At 48.3% G+C, this 27,312-nt stretch overlaps 1 protein-coding gene across 5 annotated transcripts in view; it reads left to right on the plus strand.

Moving 5' to 3' along the window:
- Positions 1-26,024, plus strand: part of USP48 (ubiquitin specific peptidase 48) — a 37,579-nt gene extending 11,555 nt beyond the window's left edge. For 3 of the 5 annotated variants that reach the window (XM_077931114.1, XM_077931115.1, XM_077931116.1), the window contains 17 exons: positions 1,307-1,456; positions 3,901-4,101; positions 6,947-7,061; positions 8,172-8,302; positions 10,035-10,103; positions 12,946-13,094; positions 14,092-14,214; positions 15,718-15,779; positions 16,128-16,238; positions 16,826-16,956; positions 18,797-18,903; positions 20,881-20,985; positions 21,625-21,780; positions 22,306-22,431; positions 23,485-23,533; positions 23,993-24,019; positions 24,135-26,024. In XM_077931114.1, the coding sequence (XP_077787240.1) occupies positions 1,307-1,456; positions 3,901-4,101; positions 6,947-7,061; positions 8,172-8,302; positions 10,035-10,103; positions 12,946-13,094; positions 14,092-14,214; positions 15,718-15,779; positions 16,128-16,238; positions 16,826-16,956; positions 18,797-18,903; positions 20,881-20,985; positions 21,625-21,780; positions 22,306-22,431; positions 23,485-23,533; positions 23,993-24,019; positions 24,135-24,157 (1,835 nt within the window). In that variant the 3' untranslated portion in view covers positions 24,158-26,024. Of the gene's footprint in view, positions 1-1,306; positions 1,457-3,900; positions 4,102-6,946; positions 7,062-8,171; positions 8,303-10,034; positions 10,104-12,945; positions 13,095-14,091; positions 14,215-15,717; positions 15,780-16,127; positions 16,239-16,825; positions 16,957-18,796; positions 18,904-20,880; positions 20,987-21,624; positions 21,781-22,305; positions 22,432-23,484; positions 23,534-23,992; positions 24,020-24,134 lie in introns of those variants that run through there. The other 2 variants (XM_028741453.2, XR_013393546.1) reach the window with 2 other exon arrangements.
- Positions 26,025-27,312: the final 1,288 nt, after the last annotated feature.

The following is a 27,312-nucleotide window of genomic DNA, read 5'->3' on the forward strand; positions in this document are numbered from 1 at the left end:
GTGCCTCCCACACGGATCATGTTTGCAACCCGAGCATCCACTGTATAAATTGATCGGAGTCCCCATTTCAGTTGATCACTTGCCCATCCTGTTCTTTCTTCCTAGCTGTTAGGGCATAGAGAGCTACCTTATAAGTAACAGAGTCATCAGTATCACTCAGCAGCCATTTCACACCGACCACCCTGGTTAGATTTGTTTCCTTTGTGTGAAAAGGGCTGTTATCAATCAATTTATTGGGTCTGTATATAGTGGACGTTGTCGTAAGTAATGGCAAATGTCCTCTACACATGGTTCCCCACAAGAGATGTTTTATATAGGTTGGGGACGTGGCAAGTCAGCTTGGTGGTTTCATCAGAAACCTTACATGAGCTTAATCCTCCTTTGGCGGAAACTTGTAAATTACTCTCAAGAAAATGTTGGCTTTATTACATCCACTACTGGGGGCAAATTGCCTCTGAATGCCATTTGCTGGGGCTCATAAGTGGAGAGTGTACTGTTGCACATGGGTCTCATGAGGGTATAGGCCATAGACCTCCAGGTATAGGGTGGTGTATAAAATGGAATAATAATAATAATAATAATAATAATAATAATAATAATAATAATAATAAATAATTAATAATAGTTTTGTGTTGGCCACTGTGCCACCAGGAGGGTAGACGAGGTGGGTCCATTTTGGCTTGCTCCAGCTGCGGCCAGACTCTTCTGATATTCTTATTTTGGGGGTCTCCTCTCAATTGGGGGCCTCCAACCCCATATACACCCACTTGACTCCCTCGGTCGGCAGAACAGGCACTACTGCAGGTGCAACGTAATATCTGTTCTGCATTTATAAGAAGTCAATATTTTAGTGTGGGAGCACCTGCACTCTGGAACTCCCTGCCTATTGATATCGGAGAGCTGCCTTCACTGTATTATTTTTGGCACCTGCTAAAAACATCTTTGTTAAGAGAAAGCCTACCCAGATGTTTAGAGAGTTGGTGCAGGTTTTAATCTGTTTTTATTCTATAGTTCTATGAACATTTGTTCAAAAGTCTGAAATTACTGTTGTTAATCCTTATTTATACTTTGATACTTAAAATCTGTTTTGTTAAACTGCTTTTTTGGTTTCTTTTGCAACCGAGCAACATATGAATTTGATGAAACGATGTTTCCCCTGGGGTTAAGGGATGCCTTTGGGAATGACTCTCAGCCAAGGACTTTAGGGGTGTAGCAAAGGGCTTCCTCTTTCTTTTTGGGGGATGAGGGCCGGGCTCTGTTCTCCGTCCTAATTCTGTTGCTTGTCACCCTCCCCCCAACTGGCCAGCTTTTTTGCAAGAGCTCGTAGAGAGGGACAACAGCAAGTTTGAGGAGTGGTGCACAGAGATGGCCGAGATGCGCAAACAGAGCGTGGCCAGGGGCAAGATCAAGCACGAGGAGGTGAAGGAGCTCTACCAGAAGTTGCCTGCCAAAGCTGGTCTGTAAGATCTTCCATTTGTCTTTTAAAAAAATACATATTTGCAGTATTGCATGTTAAGGATAAGACTGTTGTAGGTGAGGTTTGGAGGGTGGGGTGGAGAGCAAGCCTCCTGAGGCCCCGCCAAAGAGCCTTCCACCCCTGCCCCACCCCACACACAGTGCAAGCAGACATCAGTGGAAGCTTTGTAAGAATTATCTTCCCAAATTCACATCAGCTGTGCTCTCTCTCTCTCTCTGAAAACATTTTAAAACAATTGGCCATCTAAACATGTGAAAGCATTTAAAATTTGCCTTGCATTCCCCCCGCTCCCTGTTTGGATCTCTAATGAAGCCTTCCTAATTGGCAGTATTTATATCACTTTTATCAAATCCTGTGGCGTCTAGTTCCGGCCTGGAAAATTAAAGTCGTTTGTGCATCTCTTGGTAAAGATAATCACTGCTGGCAGCACTTAGAAGCAGTTGGCCAGCCGCCTTAGTCTTAAGTCCCAAGAGGAAATATTGGAACAACGTGTTGCATGGACATTGGGTGCCAGCCAAGTTTCCTTTTTGGTTTTTCCGGATAGTCTAATGTTCTGTACAGTACAACTTAACTGCTGCTGCGCCCCAAGATATTTGTCTACCTGTTCTTCCGTCAACCTAGGGTGTTTTACGATCTGCAGTGACTTAAAATATTAAGAAACATGGCCACTGCTCTGTTCACTGACGTGTTTGCCTCTCTGGGCTGCTTTATCAGGAAGGGCAGAATGTAAAATAAATAACAAAATAATTTTAGATTCAGGTGTTGGTCTGATGCAGTCGAAAAAAAATAAAATAAAAAAATAAAAAAATTGTCCAGTAGCACCTTAGAGACCAGCTAAGTTTGTTCTGGGTATAAGCTTTCGTGCACATGCCACACGTCTTCAGATAATTTTTCTTTACTTTATTGAGAGCCAGTGTGGTGTAGTGGTTAGAGTGTCAGAGTAGGACCTGGGGGAGACCAGGGTTCAAATCCCCGCCCTCTTCAGCCATGAAGCTCACTGGGTGCCTCTCAGCCCAGCCCTTTGTGGGGAGAAAATGGAGAGGGGGAGAATTGTGCATTGCCACCTTGAGCTTCTGGGAGAGAAAGGTAGGCTATAAATTAAAGGAGATAAATGATGACATGTGGCAGAACGAACTGTTCCACTGTGGGCAAGGCTGGGGTGGTGTTGGTGTCCTTTAACGCTTCCCTTGTACAAACGACTCTTAAAAAACACAAACCAGGACCAAGTATATTGGAAAGAGTGTGTCTAGCCCAACCTTCACTGTAATTGCACTAGTTTTCCACCTGCATGGAGTTACCTTACATTAAGGGAGCAGTCACACGCATGGCTTGCTCCTTCATGCATCCATGGGCTGAGGTTGTTCATCCTGGTTTTGGCTCAGTGCAGGGGAGAAAGTGAGCAGCTGGGATGTGGGTGGGCCGATGGAGCCTCTGTTTTGCTCTGGGTGTGTGTGTGGGTGTGTGTGTGTGTGTGTGTGTGAGAGAGAGAGAGAGAGAGAGAACACACATCACCATGTGGCTACATTTTCAGTGGCCTAAGCCCCTTTCTTGCTTTACCCCCCAAATAGCTGGAGGGCCTTCTGAGGGTGGGGTGCTGGAGTTAATTTTCTGAAGTTCAGGTTGTTGTCCTTTTTTACAAGTGTTATACTTTCACAGTCTGTGTTAGCCCTAAGCAGAGTAGGCCCGTAGAAATTAACTGACAAGACTAACTTGGGTCCACTAATTTCCAGAGCTGCCTGATTGGTGCTGACCTGCAATGTGGCCTTTTTAGTGGTGGTTCCCCAGTTGTGCAACTCCCTCCCTAGCAAGGTGTGCCTGCCTCCATCATTACTTCCTTCCAGGAGGAATTTTAAAACATTCCTGTTTACCCAGGTGTGTTCCGTGCACAATACTATTCCAGGCAGCCCTTGGATGGAAGGATGTTCTTAACTGTTTCAAATTGCTTTTAGGGTTTTTAGAAAACTAACTTACTTTAGATGTTACGTGTAATAGTTTTTAATGTTGTTTCATTCTGTTTTCAAAGTGCTTGCTACACTTTTGTTTCAAATGCTACGTCTGTTTTCCACCCTAGACTACTTAGGGAGAGAGGGAGGGATATAAATTAATAGACTCATAGAATTGTACAGTTGGAAAGGGACCCCAAGGGTCATCTAGTCCAACCCCCTCCCATGCAGGAATCACAACTATAAATTATTTCAATGGGTCTACTCTGAGTAGGGCAGACTTGGGTACAACCCAGTTTGTTTGTTTCTTGCCAAGCTGAAGATTAGATTGTTTAGATTTTGGGTTTTGCTGGCCAGGGGGTGGAATGTATGATCATGAAGCTTCACCGGTCAAGGCAGACACTTTTGGTGAGCCCAAGCAAACAGGGCTTGTGGCGCTGATGCCCCACCCCAGCCCTCCTGTCCTCCTCCTCCTTCCAGGCTGCCCCTATGACTTCGTGTCTCTTGAATGGCTGCAGCAGTGGCTGGATGAGTCGACTCCCCCCAAGCCCATCGATAACACGGCCTGCCTGTGCTCTCATGGAAAGCTGCACCCGGACAAAATACCCACCGTCAAAAGGGTCTCTGAATATGTCGCTGACTACTTCTACAAGAGATATGGAGGAGGGCCCAGGCTGACAGGTAAGCCAAACCCCAGAAGGGAGCATGTCCCAGGAGAGCTTAGCTCAGGGGTCAGCAAACTTTTTCAGCTGGGGGCCGGTCCACTGTCTCTCAGACCTTGGGGGGGGGGCAGACTATATTTTGAAGGAGAAAAAAAAGATGAACGAGTTCCTATGTCCCACAAATAACCCAGAGATGCATTTGAAAGAAAAGCACACATTCTACTCATGTAAAAACACGCTGATTCCCAGACCCTCCATGGGCCAGATTTAGAAGGCGATTGGGCCAGATCCAGCCCCGGGCCTTAGTTTGCCTACCCATGGCTTAGCTCCTTGCCACCTTTGCCTCCTGCATCATCTTGTGATGATTGGACCACCCTGCCTTGTTAGAGGAGCTACCAATCACGATGGCTCTGCTCTGTCTTCACAGTTGGAGGCAGTAAATCCATCTCTGTGCCAGTTGCTGGAAGCTGCAGGAGGGGAGAATTCTTCTGCTTGCAGGTCTCCAATAATGAGCACCTGGTTGAGAATAAGAGACTGGACTGGATAGGCCATTGGCTTCATCCAGCACGGCTTTTATGCTCTTGTTAGAGTTCCATAACCTTTGATTGTTTGTTTATTGAATTTATATCCCACCATTTTCTCCACGGAGCTGAAGGTGGCATTTTATCTCCACCACAACCCTGTGAGGTAGGTTAGGCTGAGAGGCAGTGACTAGTCCCAGAGCTCACCCAGTAAGTTTCATGGCTGAGGGGGCAGGATTTAAACCCTCTCCTCTAGGGTCCTGCTATTCCCACACTCGAACCATTCCACATTCCACAGGCTGTTGCAATTTCCTTGGCTTAGTAGTCAGCTCCCAAGGAGCACAGTGTTTCCTGGAAAGGACATGTGAGCAACGGGAGCCACTTGTTCCTTATGGAACCTATCCTGTGGCTGGGGCAAAACAACAGTGTTTAAATAGGGCAAATTAAAGCATGTGGTTGCGGGTGATAAAAAGTGCATGCTATTTGGAAAGAGAGGAAGTGAATGGACGGGTTAACAACAACAACCACACACCCTTGAAACCACCTCCTCTTTATACTGCCTTCCAAGTGGCAGAGTGCCAGCAAAATCTATTTTGCAGCACATGTGTTAACCTCCAAATGCCTACGCCACACTCTCTTCTGGTCCCATGCCTTTCTGCAGCTGGGAGAGCTCTTTGCTGCCCTGGCTGGTAAGCTCACCTTCCTCTCAATTATGCCTCTCCCTCTCCCAAGTTCGTTCCTGCCAGCTGCTGCTCTCAGGGCTGAATCTCGAGATGAAAGCTGTTAAACCCAAGAGAAGCTGATTCGCAAAGGCTGAGAGTGAAGCTGACACTCTCAGACTGAGGTTTCCCCTTTCCATAAAGCGCTTAGCCACCCCTCTCCTCCAGACAGGAACTGGCTGGTGTGCGTGTCTTTAATTGCCACTTAGTTATAATAGCATTTATAAGCTGCCAACTTGTTTTTTTTTAAATTGCATGTAAGAGTGTTAAAGCATCTCAAGAGTTCTGTCCTGAGTTAGTCCTATTTTACGTACAGCCACTGACATTAATGGCTACGGCTGTTAGGTCCATTCATTTTGATAGGTTTGCCTGGAGTAAAACTTAGTTGGAGGTGCCCCAGAGATAACAGGGAAAAAATGACCCACGCAGAATCATACTAACTCTCTAACCACACTTGGCAATACAAACTTTGCAGCAAATGTCAAAATATTGACACGGTAGAGGTGCTTGCCTACAATGTTCCCAAGTGCAGGTGCCTAACTCTCTAACCACACTTGGCAATACAGTGGTACCTCAGGTTAAGTACTTAATTCATTCCGGAGGTCCGTCCTTAACCTGAAACGGTTCTTAACCTGAAGCACCACTTTAGCTAATGGGGCCTCCTGCTGCTGCCGCGCCGCCAGAGCACGATGTCTGTTCTCATCCTGAAGCAAAGTTCTTAACTTGAAGCACTATTTCTGGGTTAGCGGAGTCTGTAATCTGAAGCATATGTAACCTGAAGCGTATGTAACCTGTACAGTGGTACCTTGGGTTACATACGCTGCAGGTTACATACGCTTCAGGTTACAGACTCCGCTAACCCAGAAATAGTACCTCGGGTTAAGAACTTTGCTTCAGGATGAGAACAGAAATCGTGCAGCAGCGCAGCAGCAGCGGGAGGCCCCATTAGCTAAAGTGGTGCTTCAGGTTAAGAACAGTTTCAGGTTAAGAACGGACCACCAGAACGAATTAAGTTATTAACCCGAGGTACCACTGTACATTCTTTGCAGCAAACATCAAAATATTGACATGGTAGAGGTGCTTGACTACAATGTTCCCAAGTGCTGGTGCCGATATGCTGAAAGCCTTAGTTTGGGTAGTCATAAACAGAGTTCTCCTCTGTGGGATGTGGAAGGGGCACTGGTAGCTGTGAAGGGCCACAGCTCAGTGGTGGAGCATCTGCCGGGCAAGAAGAAGGCCCATGTTCAATCCCCACCCTAGAGAGCCACTGCTGCCAGTCAGTGTAGACAGTACTGAACTAGATGGAGCAATGGTCTGGCTTGGTATAGGGCAGCTTCCTATGTCCCTATGTCTCCCATTCTACAGGCAGGAGAAAGGTTAACTGCTTCTTAAAATCAGGGAAGTTTAAAGGGTCTGATAAACATGCCCCAATGGCAGCCTAAAGAGTGGAAAGGAAGCTGGATGAAGCAGGTGTTTGGGTTTGGGGTGGAGGAGGCTGTGTCGTCGTCTCAGCTGCTTTAGATCTAAGCCCTGCCCTATGGAAGGACACTTTGTCCAGAATGCACAGCAAGGGATATTGTGCTGTGGATGATGGCAGTCTTTTTGCTCGTCTCTTCCTCCCCAGTCAAAGCACTCTGCAGGGACTGTGTGGTGGAGAGGTGCCGAGTCCTGCGGCTGAAGAACCAGCTGAACGAGGACTACAAAACTGTCTCCAACTTGCTGAAGGTGACCGTCAAAGGGTAAGCAAGTCCCCTTTTCAAGTGTGCAGAGTGTGGCTGAGAGGGGGCAGGGGGGCCTACTTTGCGGGAGACATTTTTGTAAAGAGAGCAAGTGGCTTTGAAATCAATAGCTGCGTTCATTTTATTTAAAAGCATTTCTAGGCTGTTCAATATTTAAATGTATCTGGGGGAAATTATATGTCTTTGCAAGACCCCTGAAGCAACTACAGTGGTACCTCGGGTTAACTACTTAATTCGTTCCAGAGGTCCATACTTAACCTGAAACTGTTCTTAACCTGAATCACCACTTTAGCTAATGGGGCCTCCTGCTGCTGCCACGCTGCTGGAGCCCGATTTCTGTTCTTATCCTGAAGCAAAGTTCTTAACCTGAAGCACTATTTCTAGGTTAGCGGAGTGTGTAACCTGAAGCGTATGTAACCTGAAGCGTATGTAACCCGAAGTACCACTGTACAGTCATACCTCATGTTACGTCTGCTTCATGTTATGTTCTTTCAGGTTACATCCTGCAGCGACCCGGAAGTACTGGAAAGGGTTACTTCCAGGTTTCACAGCTTGCGCATGCGCAGAAGCGTCGAATCGCAACCCGCGTGTGTGCAGACACGCCGCTGCGGGTTGCACTCTTTTCATGTTGCGAACGGGCCTCCGGGACGGATCCCGTTCGCAACCAGAGGTACCACTGTAATAGATAATTTCTTCATGTGCAAGATTTGAACTCCAGTCCTTCTCAGTGGTGTTTGACATTCCAGCCATTGGTGCCATGCCAGACACACAGCCGCAGAACCAGAAAGTTGAGTTAAGATAAGTAGAATAAAAATGAAATATGAGTTTGACTCGGTATGGCCTTGATTTATAGCGGGGGTTTTTAACAATAGTACAGTAAGCTCCCTTCCGTCTCAGTCACAATGGCCACTATGGAGAAATTATCCCAGTGGATGGGAGCTCAATCTGTAATGTAAAAGATTTCCCAAGTCTGTTTCGGTGTCACGTGGATGACTGCATACGTGCTTGAACACTTTGTGCTTGGTAATTGTTTTTAAAAAATTCAATGAAGTTTGTATTAAAGAAAAAGAAAAAGATCTCACAGTGAGTTGCCTCTTTGTCTCCTTTCAGGAACGACGGGTTTTGGGTTGGGAAATCGTCATTGCGGAGTTGGCGCCAGCTGGCTCTGGAGCAGCTGGATGACCCAGACGAGGATGCTGATCAGAGCAACGGCAGGATGAATGGTGATGCCAAAAGCAAAGGTAGCCTCCTGTCTCTGCCTCCCCACTCCCCCTTATACGGACACACATGTCTTTGCAGCCTCCCTGCCTGGCATTGGGGCAAAGTCCTGCCTGCCTTCCCATCGCAAAGGGATGATGGCTGGACTCGGATGCTGTTAGATCCCGAGGAAAGGGTTTGCCCGAAGGGCCTCAGCGCACAAGGGGCTCCACAGTTGATCCTGTACTCTTGAGCTGGTGGAAACCCTCAAGGGTGGAAGATTCCTGCGCTGCAGAAAGTTGGACTTAGATGATCCTCTTGGTCTTTCCAACTCTGTGGTTCTATGAATTATTATTTACACTAGGCCCACAAGTTACACACATTCTTCTTACTTGATTGCAACTTTAGGCAGATCGCAAATAAATAAATAGAAAGTGGAGACCCTTGCTTACTGGGCTCTGGAGGCTCTTGCAAGATCTTGCGGAGCCACCCAAAGGATTTTCCTTTGCAGAAGCAGCTTTTAAAGCCCTTTGCCTTGCTTTACAGGGCTCTTGGACAATCGCACAAGGCCCTGCCGTATGTTCCGGCAATATCTTGCAGAACAATTAAGAAATCTTGCAAGATCTGAGGCCGCAGGGGCAGTTCCAGGGGTCATTCTGACTTTGCCTAATTTTGCCTTTGAGCACAGATCCCCAGCGTAAGCTGTAGGCCTACTGTAAGAAGGCGATTGGGCCGCATCCGGCCCCTGGGCCTTAGGTTGCCTACCCTGCTCTAAGCATTGTTGTCCAGCAATTAGTTTTACTTAGTGCTCCCCCCTTTCTGTGTGACACAAGAGTTAAGATCAACCTTTGAGAAAGGACTTTGCTTTATTTTATTTTATTTTTCTCTTTTTGTTTTCATTTAGATAAGCCTTAATAAAAAAAATTAAAAAATATCTAATTTGAGAGAGGACTTTGTAAATACTTTTTTCCTTCCTTCCTTCCTTCCTTCCTTCCTTCCTTCCTTCCTTCCTTCCTTTCCTCCCTCTTTTTAATTTTTATTCAGATTAGTTTGGTTTTTTTACAATGAAAAAGTTTCAATAAAATTTTATGGAAAGAAACAAAAACAAACTACGGTTCTTATGCATGGCCTAAATAGGATTGTAAAGTCAGTTCCTTGATCGGTCCCCTAATGCGTGACTCACTGTGGATATCAAATCTCTCCATCTCTTTCACAAGACTGATAACAAAGAAGTTGGCCCTCAGCATCACAAGTACATTCTAAAATACACAGCACAAAAGGAGAAAGGGAGAGGGGGGAGGAAAGGGGAAATGTGCAAACCAGAGGCACCAAAATGGCGCTTCTTACAATGACCAGCTGGAGTAGAGACAGTTCAGAGACAAGAGCAGTTGAGTGGCACCTGTGTCTCAGGGGTTGTGTGGCAAAGGTCTCTAAACACCAGTAATGTAAACCTCAGCATCTGCTGCGGCGTGCTGTTGTTGTTAATTAAATTTATATATTGCCCTTCATCCAAAGATCACAGGGCAATTTACAAATTAGAAACACAAAATGCATAAGAATAAAAAAAAACAGTAACGCCCCTAATAAAAGGCCTTAGATTGCTTAACAGCCCAAAGGCATGTTTGAAGAGGGATGTTTTCATCTGGAAACTAAAGATCTGTAATGAAGGCGGCAGGCGAATCTCTCTAGGAAGAGCAATTCCTCAAACGGAGTCATTGCAGAAGAGGCCTGTTTTTCCCTGTTCTCACTCTGTGGCATCCTCTCCTTGCTTTCCAGATGAATCCATCGCCGAGAAGCGGGAGGAAGAGGACCTGAAGTTCAATGAGGACATCATCTGCCCCCATGGTGAGGGCTGGGGCTGCTTTTGAAATGTCTGTTTGAATGATTGATTCTGTTTCTGTACTGCCCTTACTCTGATGGGAGTGCAGAGCAGTGGACAGCATGAAAATGCTCTTTAAAAAACCCCACTTCTAAAATAAAAAATACACAGCAAGTGCCAGCTGCTGGAATTTCAGCAAACTCATCTTAACATATATGCCCCACTATGTACTGTATTTATTTCCTACCTTTCTTCAGATAAGCTTTGGGTGGCATGTGTAGTTCTCCACCCACCTCTTTGCAATGTTCTCATCACTACAGCCCTGCAAGGCAGGTCTGGCTGAAAGAAAGAGGCTGCCCCAAGGAAACGCAACGAGCTTTCCTGCGGTTAAGTGCAAATTTGAACCTAGGCTCTTCCCACTGCTTGAACGGCTACACCCTACTTAGTCCTATACAACAACAGTTTCCAGTGGGGTAGGAAATCTCCAGTGCTTTGCTATAAGGGTAAAACCGACCTCCCTAAAATACCCATGTGTTTCAGCAGGGTGGGGAGTGAGCCGATTCTTAGTGTCCAGAAAGGAGTGAGAGGACTTCCAGTTCGCATCCTGGGCTGCCCTGACACCAGGAATGCAGAATCCTGGATTTTACTGATAACACCCAGATCAGATTAGACAAATTCAAGGCCACGATGGCTCGTCTCTGCTACCTCGGTCGGTGGCAGCAATGCTCCTGTATCCCAGGAGAGTGCTATTGTGCTTCAGTATTGTGTGCTAGTTTTTCCACAGGTTGGCCACTGCGGGAACAGGATGCTAGACTAGATGGGCCACTGGCCGGATCCAGAAGGCTCATGTTCTTTTGAGAGAAGGTGCTCCCCCAAGGATGCTAGCACCCAGGGAGGTTCATGTAGGCCCAGGCCATTTTCTGTGGCTGTAAAATGAGAGAATCTCACATACAAATGCCTCCTACTCCCTTACCGCTTTTATAGCTGGGTTGCGTTGAACAAGACGTAATCTCAGTGCGAGTGTTTGTTTCAGAGGATGCCCTTCAGGAAGGTAATTTGCTTAAGAAGTCAAGGCGCATGTGCCCGCCTCCGCATATGCCATTGCTTCTGGCAATTAGCGAAGCCTAAGGAAGCCCTTAGTGTGCTCCTCTCCCAGATCTCAAGCAATTGCAGGCTCAGCGACTGCGTTGGCCCCTGCGTTTGGCGCACACCCATTTCCTGATGCTTGGGTCGCCCCTGGAGCAGGAGGTAAAACAAAAGCGTATTCTCCTCCTCCGCCTTAATTGCCAGCTTCGTCTCCCTAATTGCCCTGTAACCTTAGAGACTGCACAGAAAGGAGCTGTGCTGGAAAGTGGAAGGCCTTCTTGAGATGATGCGGCTCCTTACCAAGCACATAGCAAATTATTAATGTGCGATGGGCCTTTTTTTTTTGCAGGCTCTCTGCTCTGCAACGGAGGCAGGAATAGGTGTGCTCTGCAAGGAGTCCTGGGGGGCAGGAAGAGGGGGAGGCTGGTCCTGGCTTGCATCCAGCGGCTTCATGTGGTGGTTCCTTCCTCTGTGAGCCTCAGATGCTGATGTGTTTTCTGGTTAGAATAAGAACAGGGTGGGAAGGGATACCTAGGAATATGCTGGATCAGGCCAAAGGGGGCCCATCTAGTCCAGCATCCTGTTCTCACACAGTGGCCAACCAAATGCCCATTCTGGGAAGATCACAAGCAGGACCCCTGAGCCACTAGAGCAACTCTCTTGTGTGGTTTCCAGGAGCTGGCATTCAGAAGCATTGATGCCTCTGGCTGTGGAGGGCAGAGCATAGCCATTGTGGCTGGCAGCCATTGATAGCCCTATCCTCCACAAATTCACCTGATCCTCTGATTTATAAGCCATCCAAATTGGTGGCCTTCACGGCATCTTGCGGCGGTGAGTTCCGTAGTGAACTGACTTGGTATGTGAGAAGGCCTTTCATCTGTCTTGAATTTCCTAAATACCAACTTTGTTAGATGGCCCCAGCTTTCTGCTTTGGCGCTACTTTCCCTTAAAAACCACAAGGAGCAGCCTTATACTGAATCAGTCCACTGGCCCATCTTAGCCGAGTGTTGTCTACACAGACCGGCAGCAGCTTCTCATGGATTTCAGGCAGGAAAGCTTTCCAAAGGAAGATCGCAGTCCCTCGTGGTACTGAGAAAGGACTGGTTTTTAAAGGAGCAAATCAAGCTGTCTGTTTTTGTCTACGCCAGTGTTCCCCAAACCTGGGTCTCCAGCTGTTTTTGGACTGCAACTCCTCTCACCCCCAGTTATCAGGGATGATGGGAATTGTAGTCCGGAAACAGCTGGATACACAAGTTGGGAAACACTGGTCTGCACTGACTGACAGCAGCTTCTCCGGGTTTTCAGACAGAATCTTTCTCAGCCCACCTGGAGTTGCTGCCATTGGGGATTGAACTTGGGGCCTTCTGCTCTCCTACTTGAACCCACGGTCCTTCTCCACAGAATGCTCCTCTCCTGCCCCACTGCTTCCAGCAACTGTTCCTCCTCCTTTGGGGCTTGTCAGAAAGCGTGTGTAGGGAAGGGTTAATGCTTTGAAAACTGGTCTCCGGGGTGCTTGGTCTTTTAATGGAGCAATTTGGACCTGAAGTGTTCTCACCTACCCGCCCCAAGATTCCTGCCAGCTCCGTGAGCTAGGAAGCATGCAGCCGAAAGCTGCTCAAAAGGGAACCTCACAATTGTTCCATATTAAAAAGCAACGTCCATTGGGGACCGTTTGGCTCCTTCGGACTCCCATTTGGCGGCTAACCCAGGGGAGTTTTAGGGGGGGGTCTCTTTTTGCTCGAGTCAACTGCATTTCTCTGGCGGTTTTCTCCCCTCCCGCAGGCAACCTGTGCATATCAGAGAACGAGAGGAGGGTGGTCTCCGGAGAAGCCTGGGAGAAGCTGCAGCGCTACTTCCGGAATGCCCCTGAGTTCCCAAACAGCAAAGACTCCTGTTCTCAGTGCAAGGTGGCGGACTCCTCTTCATTGGAGGTTTTTAAGGAGAGGCTGGATGGCCACCTGCGATGGATGCTTTAGTTGAGATTCCTGCATTGCAGAGGGTTGGACTAGCTGACCCCGGGGGTCCCTGCCAACTCTATGATTCTGGGATTCTATAAGGTGTCTGGGTTGCATTTTCCCTGCCTCAGACGGAGTGTGATCTGTGTCCGAGAATGCCCCAGAAACCCGAACACTAGGAAATTTTGCAGGCAAATGAGCCCTAGAGGGGACAGGGGAGGTTTGACCCAATGCCTGCAGGACAGTTCTGGGTCTGTTTGTGCTGTGTATGAGGCAACCCTAAGCAGCCTCATTGGTTCATCTACCTCAGTATTGTCAACACTGACTGGCAGTATCCAGGGCTCTCGTCCCTGGAGATGCCAGGGACTGAACCTCAGGCCTTCTGCAGGTCCTTTGCCACTCAACTATGGTGCTTAGAAATAAAGCAAGGGCTGATTTAGATGTGAGCATAAGAAACTACGGAGTTGGCTCAACCTAGCTCAGTATTTCCTAAGGCTGCTCTCCACCACACAGTCCCTGCAGCCAAAGAATCACAGGCACTGTTGCCACAACCCTTGACTTCAAACCGCGCTTCCCAAAATGGGTGGTAGCACCTCTTTGGGGGTGCTGGGAGTTTCTAGGGGGTCGGCGAGAGGCAAGGGGGCAGCAGGGATATGTTGGCTATGGATATGACTATCGGACTGGTATCTCTGGAGCAAGTCCATCAGTTTTGTTGATTTCCTTAAACGAAATAGTTTTAGCTGGATTTTGAATGAATGTGCAATTAATTGTTCCTTAGCGGGTCGTGCCAACCGCTCTTCTGAGTAATGATTTTTTATAGGGTAGTCAGCACTGGGGATGAGTTTATGGAACCAGGGACCCCCCCCCCATAAAAAGTTTGGGAATCAATGCTGTAAAACAAAAACATAGCTCCCTCACCCCCAGTTTCTTTCAATCAGGATGGGGAGTGACTCCCATGTGTGTTTTTCTGCAGATTCTGGAACGGGAAGGGGAAGAAAATGAGGCCCTCCACAAAATGATGGCTGGCGAGCAGAAGGCATCTCTCCCAAACCTCTTCCAGGACAAAAACCGGCCTTGCCTCAGCAGCTGGCCAGAGGTAGGGAGTCCAGGAGTTCATGGTAGCAGGGTGGGGTGCTTGTGTGTGTCTCAGAATGAGTGCATATAGTTGCAGCGCCAGAGGTTGCTTATGGTCGCCTTCTTGTCAATATACACATGTACACACATATATATGTTGTATGTAGACTGCTTAATCATCAAAAGCCTCTTAAGTGCTTTCACAATGGCGACTGGTAGATGATGGATTTGTTTCCATTGCTACTCAGAGCAGACACACCAGCCCAGACCTGTGGAACTCTCTGCCTCTAGAGATCCAGAGGATGCCTTCTGCCTTCTGTGTCCACTTTTAAATGCCTGCTGAAACCACTTCTATCCTGCCAGGCCAATGCAGGCAATTAAGAAGTCATCCACAATGGTGAACTGAGTTCTGTTTCTTAACGTGGCTTTTTATTGTATGGCTTTATGCTTTTTGGTGCTGTAAACCACCACCCCCACAAAGTTAGACGCAGTGGTTTGCAAATATTTTTACAAATATATCTGGTTTAATGGACATGGCTCATGTTCTTTAACTTCAGGGGGTCTACCGTGAGTAGGACTTAGTTGATTACAACCCATAACAATGCGACATTATTTAGGTTTATAATTTGCCGTTCACTCGAAAGTTCCTAGGGTGGCTTGCAGATGACGCGAAACAATGCAGTTTGGAACCAAATAAAAACCACCTAAATCAACTTAAAAACTACATATAATATACAGGCATGCCCCAGTTATGTGCATCCACTTGTGCGCAACTGCATTTGCATGCGCCACCATGAAATAAATTCTGTGTGCAGAGTCCAGGAACATACCCCCCGCTTAAGTGGGGGGGGTGCGTGTATATCAGTCAGGGGTGCCATCTCTGTCTCTGGCGCTGAAGGGTTTTTCCCTGGGAGCTGCTTCTCGGCTGCATTGTAGAGATCCAGTCAGCAGCCTCCAAACCAGTTCTCCACTTCTGCATCTGGGCAGTAGTGCCTGTGGTGAAGATCATTAATCGACAGTTTGTGACTGTCCTTGAACACGCTGTCCTCTGGGCAAAGGAAGGCCCGAGGTTAAGTAGCTTGTCCCTAATGTATTTTGGGCTGCAACTGCCATCAGCCCTGGCTGGGTTGATGGAAGTTGTAGTTGAGAACTCTTGGAGGGCTCCGAGGCAGGTAAGACTAGTCTAATTGAATGCCCAGGGGCGGCATCACTGCCTGCATGAATTCAGCCTCCCCTAAGTAGAACCACAAACCCAAACTACAGGCCGTGGTTACAAGTGATTGTTTACAGCCTTCTCAGGAAGCCTGATGAATGCTGCTTGGCTTTTTTTGAAAACTTTAATCTGGACAGCAGCTTTTAACCAATGTTTTCGGGGGCAGAACTTTAAATCGGCAGGGGAAAGGCTGCTATTGGAAGCAGCCCTTGAAGTCTCCCTCTTTTCATGCCCTCCACATAACGTTCTGCGAGGGAACAAGGAACTCCCTGAAAGTCTGAATTTCACAAACGTTGGCAAACTGTCTTTCAGGAGGTGGACGAGCTGTACGTCGTCTCAAAGTTCTTCGTGGAAGAATGGAGGAAATTCGTGAGGTGAGAAGGCAAAGGGAGAGTGAGTCTGGCTGCTGGGCTGGACCAAAGGCCCACATGCCCAGCCAGCTGCCATTATGACTAGTGGGTGAAACAGCTTCTGTTTCATAGCCCCAGATCTCCCTTGCTAGTCCTTGAAAACAGGGGCCTTCTGCATGCAAACAGGAGCTTAGAGACCCTTCCCCCTTTTATTAGAGCTGGAAGGCTCCTCTGCTTCCACCTGACACGTTCTCCCTCTTTCTAGTCTGGTTAAAATAAATTGAAAGTAGCAACCCTACTTTCTTGCTTGTCAGAATGGCTTTTGCTATGCAATGCCTACCATCTCTGCCTCTTCTTCTGACCTTCAACCAGGCGGCCTACACGTTGCAGCCCCGTCTCCTCGGTCGGCAACCGGGATCTTCTCTGTCCACATGGCGGCCTGATGTTCACGTTTGCCTCCATGACCAAAGACGATTCTAAACTGTGAGTTGCTTCCGTTCAATAGTTGCATCTTTTTCAGGTATTTGGGGGGGGGGGGCAGTAAAAGGTGCCGGCAGTGAGGTGGATTTGCATGGGTTGCAGTTTAGTGCGCGTCTGCCCAGCATAGGAACTTAAGGAGCTGCCATCTCTACTGAGTCAGATCCCTTGGCCTGTCTAGCTCACTATTGTCTGCACTGGCAGGCAGGGTTATCCAGGGTCTGAGGCAGGGACTTTCCTCCCCCAGCCCCTACATGCAGATGCTGCATGGAATAGAACCTGGGACCTGTGAGGCAGGTGCTCTGCTGCTGATCTTAAAAACAAAGCAAGTTTCTAGTCCTCAAGATTCTGTATAAATAGCAAGCAGCCACCTCTGGAATGAAGGCTCACGTGGGCAAGCAGCCTGCATTCATTCATTCAACCAACCAACCAACCAACCAGGGTGGTGTTTGCTGAGGCTTTTCGAAAGCACTTCTTTAACTGGGATCCCCTTCCCTGCTGCTTTTGACGCACGTGGTCTGGAGTGTTGCGGGAAGAGGGAGGCCACCCCCCCCCTTTCCAAGTAAGGCAGCATGTTCTGCTTCTTTGCACAGTATAGCTCTGATATGGCCCAGCGAGTGGGAGAAGATCCAAAAGCTGTTCGTGGTGGACTACGCCATTCGAGTCGTCCGGAGGCAGCCCGCGGACGCCAGCCCCGAAGCCCCGCTCTTCATCACCGAACCTGGTGAGTAAGCAAGCAAATTTCCTCCATCTCCCCCACCTCAAATTTTTTTTAAAAAAAAAAATCGCTGGCTTGTGCAAACTCCACACTACGTTCCGCTCTTCCCACTTGGTTCTGGCATTTGCTTTTTCTGCAGGTGGCTGCAAGCTCAGGTATTCCACTTTTATTTTTAGATGACCTGCAGACATGCCCGACTGCCTGGGCTGTGTTCCATGCTGAGGTTGTGCACGAGACCATTAACTTGCATTATGTGAGCGTTGGGCCAAAAATTATTTCAGGCAGCTGCTGTGCTTCAGAGATGACAGCTTCTCCCGCCCAACCCCTGTGCTTTGGAGATGGAACAAAGACCTTTTCGTAGAGCCAGAGTAAATATATTTTTGCGGCTGGTTCCTTTTTCACATATAAGCTGCAAGCAGGGTTTTTTTTTGTAAAATTCCTAGCGGCTTTAGAATTTCATTTTTTATAGTGATTTTTCATTGAGCTTTTGGTGCGACTAATGATACAAAAGACACCTTAAAATGCAAAAAAGTATAACTAGAAGCAAATTCAGAATCGATAAAATATGGGATGACAAGACGTCATAAAGGGATTTCTGCATGTACCCAAAACCCACTTCGGATTTGAACCAGGTATATTATAATATGCTGGTTTCCTGTTATTGCAGCTATTTCATTATTTATTACAGGAATCAAATGGTAATGGATAATAATAACATGAATTTGAATTTATACAATACAGAATATACTGTATGCTGTAGGATTTTGGTATTGGTCTGTGTTGTAAGCCATATTGAGGTAGCATTATTATCACTTCACAATGGAGTGGAAGGTTTGCAGGCTGTGAAGGACTTGCTCACAAACTTATTGACAGCTACACAAATTATGATAACTAGGAAGTGGAAGGGGCAAGTAGAATATAAAATGGAAGAATGGTATAAAGAGGTGTGGGATGTAGCTCTTAATGATAAATTTGCATGTGCCATTAAGGTAAGACGGGGAATACGCAGGAGAAATTATGGAAGGTGTTTGTAGAATTGGTACTGTTAAAACGGGAAGGGGTCAAACCATCACAAGAGGTGTTGAAATTTTGGGAGGTTGGCTAGTTAACAATGGAATGGATTGGGGGTGGGGTGCACATTTTTATTCTTATTTATTTATGATAATTACTTTTATCAAAAGAAAAAAGAAATAAATACAGTCATACCTCGGGATGAATACGCTTCAGGAAAAGCATTTTGGGGTTGCGCTCCGCGGCAACCTGGAAGTAATGGAGCGCGTTACTTCCGGGTTTCACCTCTCGTGCATGCGCAGACGCTCAAAATGATGTCATGTGCGTGTTATGTTCGCTTCAGGATACGAACGGGGCTCCGGAACGGATCCTGTTCGCATCTAGAGGTACCACTGTAAAAAGAATTACAGTGGTACCTCGGGTTAAGTACTTAATTTGTTCCGGAGGTCCATTCTTAACCTGAAACTGTTCTTAACCTGAAGCACCACTTTAGCTAATGGGGCCTCCTGCTGCCGCCGTGGTGCCAGAGCACGGTTTCTGTTCTCATCCTGAAGCAAAGTTCTTAACCCGAGGCACTATTTCTGGGTTAGCGGAGTCTGTAACCTGAAGCGTACGTAACCTGAAGCGTATGTAACCCGAAGTACCACTGTACGTGAAGAAGAAGAAATGAAGATAACCTCTGAAAGATCTGTACTTTTTTTGTGTGTGTAAGTAAATAAAGGCTTGTGGTTGTTCTTGGTTTAGTGACATTGCCCAAAGTGCTTGGTCTTTGTAGAAACAGACCCCGCTGGCAGTTCATCAGCCTTTCTCCTTTCTTTGCTCCCCGACCTTCCAGAGCTGTGCTCAGAATGCAGAGAAGGGCTCTTGTGCCAGCAGGAGCGGGACCTGAGGGAGTACGCCCAGGCCACCATCTACGTGCGGAAAGTGGTGGACAACAAAAAGGTAGAGAGGCTCTGTCCACCCCACCCGGGCGTATTCTCCTGCCTGCTCTCTTTCTCCGCTTCATAGTTCTGGCCTAATCCCTCCTTCCTTCTCTGGCCTTTATAGAATCATAATTGGAAGGGACCATGATAATCCTCCAGTCCAACCCCCGGCAAGGCAGGAATCTTTTGCCCAATGTGGGGCTTGAACCACTGAACCTGAGATTAAGAGTCTCATGCTCTTCCAGCTGGGATATCCCAGCCTTCATTGAGTTCTCTGTTACAGCACAATCCTGCCGGGGCCACTGGCATAAGGACTTCAGGAACTTCTTAGGTGAAACGTTGGGGAGGGACTGTTGAGCTGCAATGGAACCTCCATGGCCAATGGCAATATATCTCTGAACAGCTGAGCAGGGGGAAGCAAACGAAAGGTGTTTGTCAAGCTTGTGTGCTTCCTTGGTTGGAGATGGAGTCTCAAGCTATAGGAACCTGGGGAGAGTTTTCTCTGGGGCCGAACCTGGGGCCTTCTGCATGCAAAAATAGGAAATTTCCTTATACCTTACGCTCAGCCAGATCGTTGGGGTCATCTAGGTCAGCATTGTCTACACTGACTGGCAGCAATGACTCTCCAGGGTCTTTCCCAGCCGCAATGGGAGATGCTGTCAGGGTTTGAACCCGGGACGCTTAGCCTCAGCCCTTCCCCAGCTTTATATGGTCCTGGGGGAACTTCGGGGAGCTGCTGAAAGATGTCCACCCACCTCAGGAATTCATGATGACTCTCCCCTCTGCTGACATATGTCCTGGTGTTTCTGCCAAGGTGCTGGGAACCAGCTGATCACAGCAGAATATTAAGTCCTAGTGTGGGAAGGTCACAAGATCCTGTTGAGCAGGTTTCTGGAGAGGCTGCATGCAGGATCCTCTTCCTCTGCAGCTGCTGCTGTTGCAAAAGGGCAGAGGGCTTTGTTTGTGGGAACAGAGCATGTTGAAGGGCAAACGGCATCACCTTGGCCAGCATAACAGAACGGCTGCAATCGGGCTGGTTCTTGCCAAGGGTCTCTCTTGGCAGGGAAGATCCGATCTAGGCTTCCTTGCCGTTTGTGTCCTGTATTTTTGACACCTAGTTAGCGGGGAGAGAATTGAAAGACAGCATCAGTGGAAGCAGTGGAGAGGAATAGCAAAGCAGTCAGTTTGGGTAAACAGGCCATTGCTAGAAGATCAGGTGCTCTTGTGGGCCTTTGGTGTTGCTAGATCTTATCTCAAAGCAAGTCTCCAAAGCTGATTAGGCTTCACATTTTGTAGTCAAATACATAAAAGGTAAAGGTACCCCTGACCATTAGATCCAGTCGTGGACGACTCTGGGGTTGCGGTGCTCATCTTGCTTTACTGGCCAAGGGAGCCGGCGTACAGCTTCCGGGTCATGTGGCCAGCATGACTAAGCTGCTTCTGGTGAACCAGAGCAGCGCACAGAAATGCCATTTACCTTCCCGCTAGAGCGGTGCCTGTTTATCTACTTGCACTTTGACGTGCTTTCGACCTGCTAGGCTGGCAGGAGCAGGGACCGAGCAACGGGAGCTCACCCCGTCGCGGGGATTCGAACCGCCCACCTTCTGATCGGCAATCCCCAGGCTCTGTAGTTTAGACCACAGCACGACCTGCGTCCCTTAGTCAAATCCTCTCTATTTCACTCAGGCACACACACACACACACACACACAGAGAGAGAGAGAGAGAGAGAGAGAGAGAGAGAGAGAGAGAGAGAGAGAGACTCAAACATATACACAGATACACACACAGATTTCTCCTTGCCCAATCTCGAGGTAGAGACCAGCATCTACCAGCAGCCTTATGACGCAACTCTCATGTTTTTGAGCCTTCTGTGGCTGCGGTGAACTCTCGACAACCTCTGACTTCAGGTGCCTTTTCCTTTTTTCTAAAGGTGACTCACAGGTGTGCTGTTTTCCTTTCCTTTGTTTTCCCCTTGCGTCTGATGTCATGTCCAGGTCATGAAGGATGCCGCCCCAGAGCTGAACATGAGCAGCTCTGAGGCAGAGGAGGAGCGAGAGGAGGCCCGCCTGGAAGGGGAGCAGGATCCAGATTTTAACCAGGTATGTCCTTGGTCACCATTTTTTTGGTTTTAAGATCATTTGTTTCTCCTCCTCCTCCTCCTCTTGGGCCTCTGTGGATTGTGAACTCGCTCCTCATCTCTGCACCCTGGAACCGCTGAAAGCAAGTGGCCGAAGCACACGATTTGAGGCCAGACTTAAAAGCATGTGCTTAAACTGCGGAACTCTCTCCCCCAGGAGGCAGGGATGACCACCAACTTCGGTGGCTTTAAAAGAGGATTGGCTCTGCCCAGCCTCCACAGTCAGAAGCAGCTTCTGAAGGCCAGGTGCTGGAAACCTGGGGAAGGGAGAGGGCTCTTGTGCCTGGGTCCTGCTTCCCGGCTTCCCATAATGGGCACCTGGTTGGCCACACAGAGAACAGGAGGCTGGACTAGCTGGGTCCGCTTTGGCCGGATCCAGCCGCAGGGCTCTTCAGTTCTTAAAAATGTGTGGCCAATTCCAGCTGGCTGAAGGCTCATGGGACTTGGAAGTCGGACAGAATCTCAAGGGCTACACGCAGTTTCCCCAGGTCTGGTATTGCAGTTCATTAGAGCCTCTTAGATAAGAACATGGGGGGGTGGGAGTAGGGATTTTGTTTGCTAAGTCAAGAAACAAACCAATGAGCTGCCTTCGTGCTTCCAGGCCAACAGCAATACGAAACGGCAGAAAATGTCGCACCCAAACTACATAGTTTACCAAAAGCAGGGGATCCGCCGGAGCACGCGGCACAGGAAGGTGCGCGGGGAGAAAGCCCTCCTGGTGTCGGCGAACCAGACGTTGAAAGACCTGAAAATTCAGGTGAGGCGGACTTTGCCCTGAGCCCTGGAGGTGGCTTGCCTGAGTCCTGGCGGTCGGCGTGGGCGGGCCTCCTTCCTCCCCCAAAGCTATACTTGGGAATCCGTAGAATCATAGAATTGTAGAGTTGGACGTGATCTTCAAGGGATTGCAGCTAAAGCATCCCTGACAGATGGCTGTCCAGTGGGAAAAGAGAAAGAGTGATGCTCACCTTGATGGCTCTGATCACTCTTTTAAGACCTGTGATCTTATTTTAAGATATTGTATCCTTCTCTCCCCCCCCCCCCAACCACCTAAAGTGATAGTGGGGGGAGCAGAGGAGTGCCCCTTTGGTTGTGGGTTGGGGCTGAAAGGGACAAAGCGGAGGTGACAGATTGGGGCAAGAGAGGGAGAGAAACGGAGGAAGCAACATGCCTCAAGTTTTTGCCGTGGGGAGAAGCACTTGGGTGTTGTATTTCTTAAAAGCCATCTGTGTTTGTTTTGCTGCCTGCAACGGTTGCGCCTCCTGCCCCTCATTTTGGCACACAGATCATGCACGCCTTCTCCGTTGCTCCTTTCGACCAGAACCTGTCGATCGATGGGGCGATACTCAGCGACGACTCGGCGACGCTTGGCAGCCTCGGAGTCACTCCGGAGTCCGTTGTTTTATTAAAGGTAAGCCGGGAGAGTTCCTTGCTGGTAGGTGTGGCTCTCCTTCCACCAAGATATTTGGAGCAAGGTCAGTGGTTGTGTGCTGCAATGCAATCTGGCTCTTTCTGTGCCAAAAACTTCCAGCCTACCTACTTTTCACTAGGAAGTTCAGGGGCAGGGGCCATATCAATGGCTACTATCCACAATAGCAATGCTCTTTCTCAACTGCATCAGAATATTAGTTATTGGGACTCACAGGAGGAGAGCATTTCTGTTGCACTTGGGTTCTGCTTGTATGTTTCCCATTGGGGCATCTGGTCGGCCATTGTGAGAACAGGAGGCTGGGCAAAATGGGCTATTGGCTTGATCCAGCAGGGCTGTTTGTATGCTTTCATATTGGCTGAGCAGGGGCTGATGGGATTTGTAGACCAACAACACTTTGGGGGTCACCAGTTACCCCTTCCTGCATCCATCCATCCATCCATCCATCCCTGACTGGTCATAGTGCCCACCTGAGGCCTTATTTTGGCCTGGGTTCAGATCCCCCCTTCCCCTGCAGAAAGGAAGCCGAGAACACACTACCTTAACTTGTCATCCCCTCTGCCCTCCCCGGTCTGTAACTCATTTGGATCTTTGGGCTGCCTTGATCTCCTTTAACTTCAAGGCAAAAAACAATGGTTGAAGAAGAGCCGCTGGAAGTAAGTGCTGGTTTTGACTTCTGGGAGGAAAAGGTGGCTGGCTAGTGGTCCACTGCTGCAATTCCTGTTGACAGAGATAATTAAGTGGACCAGCCCCTTTCCTGGCTGAAGCTTTTGCAGACACCTTTATAAAAAGTCAGTAGGGATAAGCCACCTAAAGCCCTCGTTGCCACAGCTGTGAACAGTTCAGGCCAGGTTCCCAAAAGGGGACGAACCGCCTTGTTTCTTTGTTTTTATTCTGGATCTGGAGTGTTTGGCCTGGAAATGTCGTCTGGTGACATGGAGCAGGAGGCCTTGTCTCTCTTTTGAAAGCACATCAGCCAAATTGGCTTAACAGGGCTCCTCTTCTCATGTCTCCCTTTTTCCCTTCTTCCGACAGGCAGATGAACCAATCGTGGACTATGCAGCAATAGATGATGTAATGCAAGGTAAGGAGAAGTTTGCACACACACGCTCCTCTGGAATAATCCCTGCTGCTTCCCGTCCAGTCATTTTTACCTATCGGAGTGGGGAGGCAGGAGGTGGTAACTGGAGCAAAGGGTCCAGTCTGAGACTGACTCACCCAGTTGTCAAGGGGTGGGAACGAGACCTTGGTCGTCGTCCCCCCCCCCCCCCAAGTGCCAGGGAAAGCTGCCAAGACGGCGTTATTGAAACTTGTGGGGAGCTGTAGCTCGGTAGAGCATCTGCTTGGCATGTCGAAGTACCCAGCATTCAGTCAGCTTCTCCAGTTGGGACTGGGAGAGTCTCCCTGCCTGAAAACCTGGAGAGCCACTGTACGCAATATTGAACTAGAAGGGCCAGGGGTCTAAGTCTGTACAAGGCAGCTTCCTCTGACCCTAACCTCCACACCTCAGAATGTGCCTTGACCTCTTTGCTTTCCTTTGCAGTCTGCATGCCCGAAGAGGGATTTAAAGGTAGGCTTTGCTTTCTCTTCCCTCCAGCCTTATTTATACTTGCCACCGTTTTTGGCTCTCTTCTAAGCTTTCTCCCCTCGCCTTTCCAAATTCCCCCCTTCCATTTACTCTCCAGGTACCGGTCTCCTTGGACACTAATGTTTTTCAACAACCGCGCCAGCAGCAGAAGTAACTGGGGGTGTAGGGAGATGAGTTTGGGCTCTGGCTGGGCATTCCAAGAAAGGTGGACTTCAAAAAGACCAGCTAGCCGCCCAGCCCCCTTCCTGGAGGTGGGACTCCATTCTGAAGGGCCTTGGGCCCCCTCACACACTTGCGCTGCAGGAGAGAGAGAGAAAGAGCTGTTCTTCGGAGGAGAGCTTCTGGCCTAGTACAACCGAGGTGGAGCGCTGAGCGGTTTCAAGGCTGCACCTCTCCGTTTCCCCCCTGCAGAGGAAGAAGGGTCGGCTTGCTGCAGCATCAGATCTCCCCCACCTCCCCTCCTGCGACCTTCATTTCTGGATCTGCTCTTTCAGCGAGGCAGGTGTTCGGCTCCCTGGCAGAGGTCTTTTGAGAACTTGCAGGGTTTTCTGTTTCCAGTAGCCCTTGGCTTCCTCTGGCACTTCGTAGATATGCCCCCCAGGATTGAACAGCCTGCAAAATCCCTTTCTAAAAGCCTGAGGTTTGGGGTGGGTATGGGGGGAGAGGCACTTATTCAGCCTGTTATCAAAAAACAATGCCCTCCTGTTTTGTTTTGTTTTGTTTTGCTTTTGTTTAAGCCTTCACTTCCAACATATTAAGATGGGCCCCTGATAATTAATCATAGTGAATTATTCTCGGGAATAACTTGATTTATTTTGGACCACTTTCTCTGGTGGAGGGAAGCCCCAGTTTTCAGCCCTGCCAGATTGACCCAGGAGCCCAAGTGAGACTTTGGTGCAGGTGGAGTCAGAGTCTCCCACACACACTTGCCTCCCTTTTTCTTTGGGGTGGAGAGCAATGCACAAACGCTCCCTTAGACCTCCTGACACATATCCAAAAGAGCTTTGAAAAATGATGATGGTCCTGCACAACCGTCGGGGGGAGCTTTAGCATTTCAAAAGGGTGTGACAAGTTCATTTCCCCTTTTGTAACAGAGGGCTGTAAATTTGGTGGTCCTACTATACTATCTCAATTTGCTGTTCCGGGGAAGGCAGGAGAGGGAGCCTGCGAAATTGGCGAGGTTTTCCAGCTGGGGCTATGGGAGTGGGGGGGCGTTGAGGTTCGTTCTGGGTCTACCTTCGTGCTGGCCTTGGATCCAGTGAACAGCCCTGGGTCTTTCTTTTTAAAGAGGCGAAACGTGGCACTGAACCATCTTATTCTTTCCCAAGGTAAAGAGTTAACAGTAATAATTCAGTCTGCCGTTGTGAGTGCTTTATAGAGCAGCCTTCCTTTCTCTCCATCTCCATCTCCTCCTCCTTCCTCTCAGGAGTCAGGCCCAGAAGTGGTCTTAATTGTTCTAGATGGAAAGCAGTGATGCATGGACATCTAGCCCCTGGGAGTTCTGATATTTTTATTTTCCATTTACTTCCCCCACCACCTACCCACCCACCCCCTTTCCGGGTTTCGTAATATTTCCTTGATGGGGGGGGCGGGGCAGAGTGTGTCTTAATTCACAAGGAAGACCGATCGACCATGCTGTGCTTGTATATATGTGTGCATACTGAGTGTGTGTGTGTGTGTGTGTGTGAGAGAGAGAGAGAGAGAGAGAGAGAGAGAGAGCGCGCGCGCGAGAGAGAGAAAGAGAAAGATAGATGGAGACTGACACACGAGTGATGCCTAAATTGTACCAAACCACCATTTCTGCCGGTCGCAGCTCAGCAGGGGAAATGGGCTCAAGCCTCACTCCTCAAACTTGGGACCCTCTTCTTCGTCCACACTTGCAAAATGTTTTTGGACTAGTTTTCAGAGCCTTATTAAAAGTGTGTCCACATGGTCAGTCTTACCTTATTTGTACTGTATTGCATATAAAGCGTGTGTGTGTTTTTCACTTGCCTGCTCAGGTATTTTCTTTCCCCCCTGCACTTTTATAGATTCCTTATCAACCAGTCATGACAACTTCTTTCTGTTTTTCTTTTAAAATTGAGGTTTAAGAGCCACACACACACACACACACACACACACACACACACACACTGTTGATTGTCATCAACCCTTATGCTGGCTTGACTCGTATCTCACGTGAAGACACACCGGCGAAGCTTAAGGCATTGAAGCTACAACTTCCCTGCTTGTTTTCTCCCCATTGTCATGAAATGCATTTATTCCCCCTCACACACACACACACACACACACGAATTTATGAGGTAGCCTCAGGCATTGCTCGCTGACAGAATTTAGCACACTGAAGTTTTGGTTTTCTTAACATTGGAATAAAAATCACAAAGCCTAGTAGTGAGTTGAGTGTGAGCTGCCTTCTCCAAGAAACTGCAGGCTAGCTTTTTGAAATAGTATATTGTTCAGAAAAGCGCACCCCAAATGGTCAAGGGAAGGGAGCGACACCCCCGTGAGGAAAGGTTGCAACATTTTGGACCTTTTAGTTTAGAGAAGAGACGAGTAAGAGGCAACATGATAGAAGTTTATAAAATTATGCACAGCCGAGAGAGAGAGAGAGTAGATAGAGAAAATATCTATCTAGAATTCATGGACATCCAGCAGAGCTGAATATTGAAGGATTCAGGACAGATAAAAGAAAGTAACTGTTCACGCAGTGTAAACTATGGAACTCCCTGCCACAGGAAGCAGTGATGGCCACCAACCTAGATGACTTTAATGGCTATGCTCTGCCTCTCTGGTGATACTTCTGAATACCGCTTGCTGGACACCACAGAAGCGGAGCAGGCTCTTGTGCTCAGGTCCTGCGTACAGGGTTTTGCCCATTGGGGTATCTGGTTAGCCGCTGTGAGAAGGTGATGCTGGACTAGATGGGCCACTTGCCTGATCCAGCTGCCTCTTATATGTCCCTGTATATCTGTGATGCAACCAAGACTGCATTGCAAATATGTCTGCAAATGTGACAACGAAGTCTTGACAACATTAACTCTCCTGTACGAGAATCTCTGCAGTGCCTGGAGACAGGCAGTCAGGTTGTGTATCCACAACTGAGTAGAGGAAGAATGACTCCTAGGAGGGGCGTAGAGAGAAGAAATGCCATGGTGTACCTGTAGCAGCAAAATTCTCCCCACCTGCAATAAAACGGGCCTCTCCTGCATCGGTTTCTACAGCCACAGCAGCCACTGGGGGTTTGACTTCACCCCCAAAGGACCACTCCATTGTCT

This window comes from Podarcis muralis, chromosome 7, assembly GCF_964188315.1.
Source record: "Podarcis muralis chromosome 7, rPodMur119.hap1.1, whole genome shotgun sequence".
In the NCBI taxonomy this organism is placed as follows: Eukaryota; Metazoa; Chordata; class Lepidosauria; order Squamata; family Lacertidae; genus Podarcis; species Podarcis muralis.